General features: G+C 44.3%; 1 protein-coding gene across 1 annotated transcript; it reads left to right on the forward strand.

Annotated features, from left to right (window-relative positions):
* The first annotated feature begins 3,610 nt into the window (after positions 1 to 3,610).
* On the forward strand, positions 3,611 to 11,130 carry gpha2 (glycoprotein hormone subunit alpha 2). The gene is made up of 3 exons (XM_060924241.1): positions 3,611 to 3,725; positions 10,652 to 10,836; positions 11,026 to 11,130. The coding sequence occupies exons 1-3, from the start codon at positions 3,611 to 3,613 to the stop codon at positions 11,128 to 11,130; spliced, it is 405 nt and encodes a 134-aa protein (XP_060780224.1).
* The last annotated feature ends 1,354 nt before the right edge of the window (positions 11,131 to 12,484 follow it).

A 12,484-nucleotide genomic window follows, 5' to 3' on the forward strand; every position in this document is an offset into this window, starting at 1 on the left:
AATAAATGACCAAGTATCATATTTTTGTCTAATTTGTTTAACTGGGTTCTCTTTATCTACTTTTAGGACTTGTGTGAAAATCTGATGATGTTTTGGGTCATATTTATGCAGAAATATAGAAAATTCTAAAGGGTTCACAAACTTTCAAGCACCACTGTACATACCCAGAGCAGTGGGCAGCTTTGCTACAGCGCCCAGGGAGCAGTTGGGGGTTAGGTGCCTTGTTCAAGGGCACTTGGCTGCCCCATGTTAACCTAGCCGTGTGTCTTTGGACTGTGGGGGAAACCGGAGCGCCCGGAGGAAACCCACGCAGACACGGGGAGAACATGCAAACTCCACACAGAAAGGCCCCTGTTGGTCATTGGGCTCGAACCCAGAACCTTCTTGCTGTGAAGCAACAGTGCTAACCACCGTTTAATATAACAGCCATGAAGCCTCTCAACTGTAATAACACACCTGCACACCCTTATGCAAAAAAACACGGAGGTCTGTAAATGTACAAAACTTTCTAGGTGGGTTCCAGTGGGGTAGAAGCACTCCTGATGGACATTTGTAGATCTGCTCACACACACACAAAAAAACAACCAAACTTGATATCTAAAACAAGTGAAACTATCTTGAATATATTAAAATGTCAAGCTTTAAATTTATTTAGCAGATAATTTTGCTTCTTTCTAGAAATCAGTGTGTAAATTAGCTGAATTACCTGCCAATACAAAAAAGACTGTTTCCAGAGTAGAATGTCTAGAAATCTTTTTCATAATCTAAAATTTGGTGTGTTGTAATGTTCTAATAAGAAATACTCAATAAATGTGACTATATTCAAGATATTTTCACTTGCTATGACATCATCTTTTGCACTGTTGCTGGGTCATGGAATGAGACTCCAAAGTAATTGGAAGAAAAGTAAAAAAAAAAAAAAAAAGATCTTAGTAGGCGTGTCTAGGTGGGATCCAAATTTTGCTAGGTGGGAAGTGAACTAATACTAAAGAGAGTGTGAAAGAGAGAAGACGTACACACTGACCTTTACACATCCGGATAGAAGACTATTCACACTAAGAGGTAACAAAGCCTTTCTACATTCACTGAACTCCTTTCTTACTGTACAAAGGTTCTCATCTCATCTCATTATCTCTAGCCGCTTTATCCTTCTACAGGGTCGCAGGCAAGCTTCTGTTCCCCAAAATATACATTATCATATTCTGTCATATCTTTTCTTTTCTTTTCTTTTCTTTTCTTTTCTTTTCTTTTCTGCTTGTTTATTCATACAAACACATAGTACACAAAAAGATTGACATATGCAAAAAATGATTACTGCTTTCAAAACAGGCTTGCTCACTGCAGGGATAAAATTAGCTCATGTTTAAAGTCTTTAATTTTCTGTAAAGCTGATTTGTGACAATGTCTGTTGTTAAAAGCGCTATACAAATAAACTTGACTTAATTTTATTTTTGAATTTATATCACTTAAGATAATTGGTTTGTATGAAATGCCTTGGTTTTTTTTTTTTTTTGACTGGTTTTCTATGGATCTAGCTCATGTTCCTTTAAACGTGTGAATGAAATACTGCTCTGATGAAATTTAGATGAAGATATATTGAAAAGTAAACTGTTCAGGAGAAATGTGCTCCAAGAGTTATTCTTGTTCTTAGCTGACAGGTCAAACCCATCCATCTCATCTCATTATCTGTAGCCGCTTTATCCTGTTCTACAGGGTCGCAGGCAAGCTGGAGCCTATCCCAGCTGACTACGGGCGAAAGGCGGGGTACACCCTGGACAAGTCGCCAGGTCATCACAGGGTGACACATAGACACAGACAACCATTCACACTCACATTCACACCTACGGTCAATTTAGAGTCACCAGTTAACCTAACTTGCATGTCTTTGGACTGTGGGGGAAACCGGAGCACCCGGAGGAAACCCATGCGGACACGGGGAGAACATGCAAACTCCACACAGAAAGGCCCTCGCCAGCCACGGGGCTCGAACCTGGACCTTCTTGCTGTGAGGCGACAGTGCTAACCACTACACCACCGTGCCGCCCCAAACCCATCCAGGACAAAGTTAAATATTTTTTGCTTGGGAGGTCTATAAATACATTTAATTGTAGTTTGTTATTCCATTCAAACAAATCTACAGTAAGATAAAAGTCTATGTGCGGGTACATTTCTTCATTATACATTTAAAAACATCTTAAAATATGATTTGAAGTGACCAGGAATTTGAAAAGACGTGTAATTCCTAATCCAACTTTCAGGTCTTTCTGCATGAAAATCATTGTGAAGTTGTAAATACCTTACAGGAAGAAGGAACAGTGTCTGAGAAGAGATGAAAGGTTCAAATATGTTTATATAAGGATGGGGATTTGACTTCATAAACTCAGCACATAAACAGTGGCTATTCTGAAACTCTGTCAGAGTTGAGAGGGATATACACTACCGTTCAAAAGTTTGGGGTCACTTTGAAATGTCCTTATTTTTGAAAGAAAAGCACTGTTCTTTTCAATGAAGATCACTTTAAACTAATCAGAAATGCACTCTATACATTGCTAATGTGGTAAATGACTATTCTAGCTGCAAATGTCTGGTTTTTGGTGCAATATCTCCATAGGTGTATAGAGGCCCATTTCCAGCAACTCTCACTCCAGTGTTCTAATGGTACAATGTGTTTGCTCATTGCCTCAGAAGGCTAATGGATGATTAGAAAACCCTTGTACAATCATGTTAGCACAGCTGAAAACAGTTGAGCTCTTTAGAGAAGCTATAAAACTGACCTTCCTTTGAGCAGATTGAGTTTCTGGAGCATCACATTTGTGGGGTCGATTAAATGCTCAAAATGGCCAGAAAAATGTCTTGACTATATTTTCTATTCATTTTACAACTTATGGTGGTAAATAAAAGTGTGACTTTTCATGGAAAACACAAAATTGTCTGGGTGACCCCAATGGTAGTGTATATTGTGAAATTCCTCTCTGCATTTAACCCATCTGAAGCAGTGAACACACACATATGCACACACATGAGCAATGAGCACACACACATGTACCCAGAGTATTGGGCAGCTATGCTACAGCGCCCGGGGACCAGTTGGGAGTTACTGTAGGTGCCTCGCTCAAGGGCACCTCAGCCCAAGGCCGTCCCATATTAACCTAACCTGCATGTCTTTGGACTGTGGGGGAAACCGGAGCACCTGGAGGAAACCCACGCGGACATGGGGAGAACATACAAACTCCGCACAGTAAGGCCCCCCCATCAGCCACTGGGCTCGAACCCAGAACCTTCTTGCTGTGAGACAGTGCTAACCACTACACCACCCAGTTTTTACCAAAAAAAAAAGGTGCTGAAGACTTTTACACAGTACTGTACATGAAAGGAAGTTCTATGCAAAAGTAACTTTTTTTATAGTTCAAAAGTCGATTCTAAATAAAGCATGAATGTCACTGTTTTCTATTCACTGACCATGAAAATATGAGACAAGAGAGATTTAATGATATACTTTTTATATGTAAAAATAAAATTAATGTATAGAAGAATTAACCAATTAAACAGATCAGAACATGGATGAATATTTTAAGCTGTGGCCTTTTGTCCCGTGCAGGACTCCATCCCCATGGCTCAGCGTGTGACTTCCGATCTTGTGCTCGTGCTACCTGTAGTGCTGCTGCTGCTGTTGACTCCATTTAGCTGGAGCTTTAATGAACTGGGCCCAGGCTGCCACCTCTACCGTGAGCGCACACATACACGCATGCATACAGTGCCTGCCACAAATATTGGTACCCCTTGTAAAGATAAGTAAAAAGCATTAAAAAAAATCCACCTTTTGGTGAAGTCGCTTCATCTCACACTGAAAAAATGAGAAAAATCCATCCTTTAATTGAAATGAATTTATTCAAAGAAAAACAAATTCCTCATCAAAAAATAATTATTTTCAACAAAAACACATGTGCCACGATTACTGGCACCCCTGCATTTAATACTTTCTACAACCTCCCTTTGCCAGTAAAACAACACTGAGTCTCTTCTATAACATGTTATAAGGTTGGAGATACAGAGCAGGGCATCTGAGACCGTTCCTCTTTACACAGTCTCTTCTGATCATCCAGGGTCCTCGACCTTCTCTTGTGCCAGGGCAGAAGTTTGAGTCTGTGCTCAGCAAACCGTTTTTGTGTTGATTTGGACAAATGCTTTGGATCATTGTCCTGCTGGAAGATCCAATGACAACCCAGTTTTAGTTTCCTGCCAGAGGTAGTCAGATGTTGATTTAAAATGTCCTGGTATTTCATGGAGTCCATGATACTGTGTACCCTAACAAGGTTTCCAGGGACTTTGGAGGAAGAACAGCCCCAAAACATCACAGAACTTCCATCATATTTTACAGTTGGTATCGGGCTCTTTTCATTATAGCCATCCTTCTTTTTACACCAAACCCACCTTCAGTGTTTATTACCAAAAAGCTCCAGTTTTGTTACATCAGACCAGAGAATACGGTTCCAATCAAAGTTGTTGTAGCATTTCACAAACTTCAGGCGCTTATGTTTGTAGTTAACTGACAGAAAAGGCTTGTATCTGGCATAGCTTCCAAATAATCTGTTGGCATGGAGGTGGAGTCTGATGTTGGTTTTGTAGACTTGAAAACCCCAAGATTTTACTTTTTTCTTGTAATTCACCAACAGTGATCCTTGGGGAAATTTTATTTTTTTTTTTGCTTCTCTTATCCTCCTCACTGTACATGGGAGCAAAATAAACTCGCATCCTCTTCCAGGCAAGTTTGTCATGGATTACAGCTTGAAAGTTCCTACATGCTCCAATCAACTCAGAAACGTAAAATTTAAATGGCAAACATGCTTCAGTTACATTGTGTTCACTATCATTTCCAGGGGTGCTAATAATAGTGACATGTGTGTTGAAAGTAATTAATTTATGTGTTAATTGATGTGAAAATAATTCATGTGTTGAAAATAATTAATTAATTCTTGAAAATAATTCTTTCTTGATGAGGGATTTGTTTTTCTCTGAATAAATGTATTTCAATCAAAGTGTAATATGTCCCTGATGGGGGTGGAGTACAGAAGTACGGCAGGCAGGAGCTGATGTTCACACGCACACTTTATTTTCCTTATTTTGGTGCTTTTCAGCTTTACTCACTTGCTGCTTACACCCAGTCACATACGCAGCACACACACACACACACACACATGTTCTGGTCGGGAGAGTTTCCTTTTCTCTGCTCTCTCCCTCCTTTTCTATCCCCTGTCACTCCAACAACACAGACACACAACATTAATTAGCCACAGGTGCATTGACTTTGGCACTTGCCTTCCCTGGCCCCGCCCTCCATTCACAAACTGACGCTAGGCCATGCCCCTGCTGCCACATACCCCCACCGCCCGACTCAGGCTGGGGAGCCGTCCGACCTGCAGCGGACACCCCCCCCCCCCAACAGGACAGGAAGTCTACCACTACCATCTGCGCCCCCGGCCTGTGAACCACCTCAAATTTAAATGGCTAAAGGGTTAGATACCAACGGGTGATCTGCACATTGGCATCTTTCATGCCACTGGAGGGGCATGTGGTCTGAACAGAGGGTGAAAGGGCACCCCAGCAGGTAGTACCGGAGGGTGAGGACTGCCCACTTGATGGCCAAGCACTCCTTCTTGGTGGTGCTGTACTTACTCTCACGCATCGAGAGCTTGCAGCTGATGTACAGCATGGGGTGTTTCTCACCCTCCACTGGGACAAAACAGCCCCCAGCCCTCTGTCCGATGTGTCTGTCTGCAAAATAAAGAGGAGAGAAAAGTCAGGGGAGTGTAAGAGTGGCCCCCCACACAGTGCAGCTTTTACCCTGGTGAAAGCCTGTTGGCACTGCTCCGTCCACTGGACCAGATCTGGCGCTCCCTTTTTAGTGAGATCAGTCAGCGGGCTGGTGATGTCTGAATAATTAGGTATGAACCTACAATAGTAGCCAGCCAGCCCCAGGAACTGTCTCACCTCCTTTTTGGTCTTAGGCCTCGGGCAGGCCGCAATCGCTGCAGTCTTGTCAATTTGGGGATGCACCTGCCCATGACCCAAGTGGAAACCCAGATACTGTACTTCCACTTGCCCAATTGCACACTTTTTCGGATTAGCTGTGAGACCCGCCCGCCTCAGTGACTTTAGGACAGCCCTAAGGTGTTCTATGTGCTGTGGCCAGTCACTGCTGTAAATGATGATCTTGTCCATGAGCCACTGGAATGTAGCAGAAGCCCCAAACAACCCAAAAGGAAGCGTGACAAACTGGTGTTATCCAAACGGTGTGGAAAAAGCTGTTTTCTCTCGGGATAGAGGAGTCAAGGGGATTTGCCAGTATCCCTTCGTCAAATCCAGTGTCGAATAAAAGCAAGCCGCACCTAACCGACTGAGCAACTCATCAATGCGAGGCATTGGGTACATGTCAAATTTAGACACTGTGTTAACTCTTCTATAGTCCACACAGAACTGGACCAACCTGTCGGCTTTGGGTACCAGGACCACTGGGCTGCTCCAGTTACTGTGTGACTCCTCGATTATGCCCATGCCAAGCATGGCCTTGAGTTCGTCCTGAATCACCTTTTTTTGTGTTTGGGTAAGTGGTAAGGGCAGCTACGCACCACCACCCCCGAGGGCATCTCAATGTGGTGTTCTATGAGGTGGATGTGACCGGGAAGGGGCAAGAACATGTCAGAAAATTCCTCCTGCAACTTGGCCACCTCTGTGAGTTGGGCTGGTGAAAGGTGGTCTCCACAAGGGACCGGAGCTGTTCGGGTTGTGGTTTTGGTTGTTTATACCTCTGGCCCCAGCTCCACCTTCTCCAGAACTACCGACACCAATGCCACAGGGACCCCCTCATTCCAACATTTTAATAGGTTGAGGTGGTATATTTGTAGAGCCCTGCCCCTATCTGTTCGCCTCACCTTATAGTCAACATCCCCGACTCACCATGTGATCTCAAAGGGCCCTTGCTACTTGGTGACTAATTTGGAACTTGACGTGGGCAATAACACAAGTACTTTGTCTCCCGGAGTGAACTCTCTAAGGTGCGTGCCCCTGTCATACAGCCGGGCTTGACGTTCTTGTGCCTGCCACAAATTCTCCTGGGTTAAGTGTGTGAGGGTGTGGAGCTTTGCACGCAGGTCGAGAACATATTGAATTTCATTCTTACTAGGTGAAGGTCCCTCCTCCCAATTTTCCCACAGCACATCCAAGATGCCACGTGGCTTTCGCCCATATAATAATTCAAATGGGGAAAATCCCGTGGAGGCTTGTGGGACCTCTCGTACTGCAAATAGCAGGGGCTCAAGCCATTTGTCCCAATTACGTGCATCTTCACTTATAAACTTTCGAATTAAATTTTTAAGTGTTTGATTAAACCTCTCTACTAAACCATCCATTTGTGGGTGATAAACACTGGTGTGGATCGATTTCATTCCCAACAACACATACAGTTCATGCAGTGTGTGTGACATAAATGAAGTGCCTTGGTCTGTCAGGATTTCTTTCGGAATCTCAACCCAGGAGATAATACTGCATGCTGAGATATTGTGGAGAGGCACCACTTCCGGATATCGCATTGCATAATCCACCAGAACTAAAATAAAGTGATATCCTCGTGCTGACTGATCTAATGACCCGACGAGATCCATACCAATTCTTTCAAAGGGGGTCTCAATTAGAGGAAGAGGGCACAAAGGTGCTTTTGGAGTGGCCTCAGGATTTACTAATTGGCATTTGCGGCAAGCCACACACCACCGATGAACGTCCCCGTGAATCCCTGGCCAATAGAACCAGGCCATTATTCAGGCTAGTGTTTTATCCTGCCCTAAGGGTCCAGCCATGGGATTAAAGTGAGCCACATGGAACACGAGTTCCCTATGCCTCTTAGGGATTAACAACTGGGTTATTTGTTCATCGGTTTGAGTGTCCTGCATCACTCGATACAGTTTATCTTTAATAATTGTGAAGTACCGGAAGGCGAGTGCCGTATTTGGCTGGAGAGTTTGACCATTGATTACTCTCACTTGGTCAAACGCATGCCACAGAGTCTCATCTCATGACTGCTCTAAAGGGAAATCCTCAAGGGAATCCCTGAGAGCAGGAGGAAGGGTGAGCTGCTCCTCACTCCTCGTATTGCCCTGACGCAGTGATGACGTGGCCGGCTCTGTGACAGCTTCCCCAGTCAATGCCACACCGGGATCCCCCTGTGAGATTTTACTGCAGGACCCACTCCCTACTACGTGTTCCATTAAGGTTCAAAACCCTAGCCAATCAGTTCCCAAAATCAGCAAGTGGACGAGACGAGGATCAACAGCCGCCTTTATTCTATGCTTTTGGCCCAGGAATAGAATATGGACAGACACTAGAGGATAATTATGAACATCCCCATGCACACACAACGCCCTCACTGCTTGTGCCCTCCCCAATGCCTCACCTTGCACCAGGCTTTGGTGAATTCAGGTCTGATTACAATCGGAATCCACCAACGCGTGATATGTATCCCCTTGCACATTTACCAGTATGCGACACATTCTTACCCGATCGGGGGCGGTCTCTGGTGCATCAGGGATCCAGATTGCAGCTCCCACCTCCATCACAGAGCCCTGACTCTGGAGATGCTCCGGCTCCCCGTCTCGCCAGCACACCGGCCCAGACATTCCCTCTGCACCAGCGTTATGGGAATCACTCACCTGTGGGGAAGAAGATGCAGACATGGAAGAGGGAGATGGGAGGACACCACGGGTGTGACGGGCCAGCTGGGGAGGGGCCGGCCCCCACCTCCGTGGTGGGGGAATGAGGCGGGGAAGAGAGAGTGAGAAGGGGGGGAAGGAGATAGAGAAAAGAAACGAGGGGAGGCGTCTCATCCACCTGCCATCGGAACTGCCGCCAGATGGTCCTCCGCCAACTCAGTGGCTCATTCTAGTGATGCTGGGCAATGACACTGGACCCATTCTGCCATTCCTTCCGGAAGTCAAGAGATGAACTGTTCCAGTGCCACCAGATCGATGATCCTGTCAGTGTCGCAGTTGTCCACCCTCAGCCACCACTGGCAGGCATCCCGGAGTTGCTGGCCAAATGCAAACGGCCGGCTGACCTCCTCCAGTGCCAGCATCCAGAAGCGCTGGCAATGTTGTTCCGGGGAGCAGCCGACATGCTGCAAGATGACTTTCCTTAGGTTGGTGTACACGAGCCGACTGTCAGCAGGGAGCTGCTGCGCTACAAGCTGCACCTCGCCAGTCAGGAGTGGGAGGAGGCATGCTGCGTGCTGCTCAAGCAGCCACCCCCACGACTTGGCTACTTGCTCAAAGAGAGCGAGGAAAGCTTCCAGATCATCATGCGGGCCCATCTTAATGAAGGTGACGTGAGGAGGGTCCGCTGTGGTGGTGGTCGAAGCCCCTGCTGATGCGAGCAGATGCTGGAATGCCTGGCGATCTTCCTGCTGGGCCAACATCAAGGCTTCAAAGCATTGCTCTTGCTCCTTCCGGAGGGCAGTCAGCGCTTGATGCTGGCTCTGCTGGGCAGTAGCAAGGGCATGGATGAGCTCCTTGAATGGGGAGGACTCCATGTGGGGGTTCCCTTCTGTACTCCCGGGTTTCAGCACCACTGTAATATGTCCCTGATGGGGGTGGAGTACAGAAGCACGGCAGGAGGGAGCTAATGTTCACACACACACACTTTATTTTCCTTATTTTGCTGCTTTTCAGCTTTACTCACTTGCTGCTCACACCCAGTTACATACGCAACACATGTGTTCTGGTTGGGAGAGCTTCCTTCTCTCTGCTCTCTCCCTTTTTTCTATCCTCTGTCACTGCAACAACACAGACACGCAACATTAATTAACCACAGATGCACTGAGTTTGCTACTCACCCTCCCTGGCCCCGCCCTCCATTCACAAACTGACACTAGGCCATGCCCCTGCTGCCACATAAAGGTTGGATTTCATCTCATCTCATCTCATCTCATCTCATCTCATCTCCTTATATCTGACTACAGGCGAAAGGCGGGGTACACCCTGGACAAGTCGCCAGGTCATCACAGGGCTGACATATTAGACACAGACAACCATTCACACTCACATTCACACCTACGCTCAATTTAGAGTCACCAGTTAACCTAACCTGCATGTCTTTGGACTGTGGGGGAAACCGGAGCACCCGGAGGAAACCCACGCGGACACGCGGACAACATGCAAACTCCGCACAGAAAGGCCCTCGCCGGCCACGGGGCTCGAACCCGGACCTTCTTGCTGTGAGGCGACAGTGCTAACCACTACACCACCGTGCCGCCCAAAGTTGGATTTTTTTCTCATTTTTTCAGTGTGACATAAAGCTGTACGCTGTACATACACACACACAAAGCCATGCATCTGTCCTGAGAGTAAAAGAGACACAATGTGAATGGCAGCTCTGGAGCTGTGAAGTGATGGCCCGGAGCTACGACCCTGTATAATCTTGACATTTTATCCAAGGGACATAACTGACTTATGAATGGATGGCTGGTGAAATCTTTGCCTTCATTGCTACTAGAGATCAAGAGCTACTTGCTCACCCAAACACTCTAAAAGACAAAATCAGAGAGAAGGTCCTCATTTCAAACATATTCATTCTCCTTTTCTCCCTTCCTCTGTTCCCACTTCCTCAGCAATTAATATGACTATCAGGAGTGACCGGAGTGAGACATGTCAAGGAGCCCGTGTGGTGCACGCCTGTGTGGGTTACTGTGACTCGAGTGCATTTCCCTCCCGCTACTCTGTCCTGCTGGCATCTAACTTCACTCATAACATCACCTCTGTTTCACGTTGCTGCACCATCAGTAAAGCCATCAAGGTACTGGAACACCACATAGACTGAAGTGAAAGTAGCAATTGCCATAATGAATGTTCTGCTGTCAGAAATATTTAGGGTCAGCATCATAATATTACCTTACAGTTACAGACCTACAGCCATTAAAATCCATTAATAATACTGATCATATCTATATCTATATGATACCAGATTCCTTCTGTCTTCCCTCAGGTCAAAGTTCATGTGGAATGTCCTGAAGGTCATCGCCATGACAACATTGAGATCCTAACAGCACAGGCCTGCCGTTGTCATATGTGTCACAAGGCTCGTTACTAAACTACCAGAGTAACAATAGTTTAGTTTGTGTTACACTGACATACAGTACTGAGAAAGAGAGAGAGAGAGAGAGAGAGAGAATAATACGATATATATTTTTCTTTTTAAATTTTTACAAGTGTATATTACAATAATGCACTTAAACATGGTATGGAACTACAATGCCAAAAAAATAGTCAGACTTTAATGCTTTAAGGTCCTCAATGAATGTATGAAATATTCAAATGTTAAATCATTTGCAAGTTGCTATTTTAGAGATGTCAGTGAGATATTGTAGAGGAATAGTTGTTTTAAGGGAAAGTAGCTAGTCATGTGATGGTTCGACATGCAGACACAGTTTAGGACACAGATCTGGCCTCAAACTAATTATAATAAACCAATATTATACATGATCTGCACAGCCTCTATGTAAACTAAAAAGAGGACTTGCTGTTAATGTGTTTTCATTGAATCTAAAATAAAATAGCATTTTGACACATATTTAACAGTTATTCCATGAAATCGAGTCGTACATGAACTGATAGCCAACAAGGAGGCACATAGGGTTGGCCATGTACGACAAGGCTGAGTGGAATAACTGTTTTATTCTATCCACATTCACTGGATTTTGAGAAACAGAGCATTTTTATTTTTAGGTTTTGTAAATTCGATATATAAAAACTTTATACAAAATGTCCGACAAAATAATTTCTGCTTAGACGGACTTCTTAAAACCCTATCAATGGCAGCACGAATTGACGTTAGTGTTGTTTTTTTGTATAAAGTGTCATCTTGCTGTCATGCCAAGGTATAGAATAGCTTTAAACATGTATTTAATTCTCCTTTGGATATTTCAGTGGTGTAATTTTCAAACTTCTTTGAGCTTTTGAACCAGTCTAAAAAAATTCAACAAATTTTAATGCTTAAAGATGAAGAATATAAACAAACCAGTGAAATGACGGTAGCAATTTGTGAAAAATGCGATAATGATAATAATTCCTGAAAAATAAAAAAAGATACGTTCTTAATACTTTCATTCCGTATTTTGTTGCGCGCTTTTTTTTGGTATTTTTTTGGGTTTTGTTTTCGAGTTATTTCATTCTCGGTTGGTTCAGCAACATGCTCTGCCATTTTGTTTCTCTCTACTCACGGTATAAGAGCTGATAGCCTAGTAGTAGAGTAGCCAATCAGAGTGCACGATTGCTCATATCCAGTGAATGTGGATAGAATAAAAAGCAATAGATTTAGTGAAAACTGAATAATTGGTGGTGGTCTTAAAATACACAAATTAGTAGCACATATTCAATGACTTACATAAGCTTTTACAGTGGCTTATGTATGATTTGCTAGCTTTTTTTCTCTGTTTATAACATTA

This window comes from Neoarius graeffei, chromosome 1 (assembly GCF_027579695.1).
Source record: "Neoarius graeffei isolate fNeoGra1 chromosome 1, fNeoGra1.pri, whole genome shotgun sequence".
NCBI classification, from domain to species: domain Eukaryota; kingdom Metazoa; phylum Chordata; class Actinopteri; order Siluriformes; family Ariidae; genus Neoarius; species Neoarius graeffei.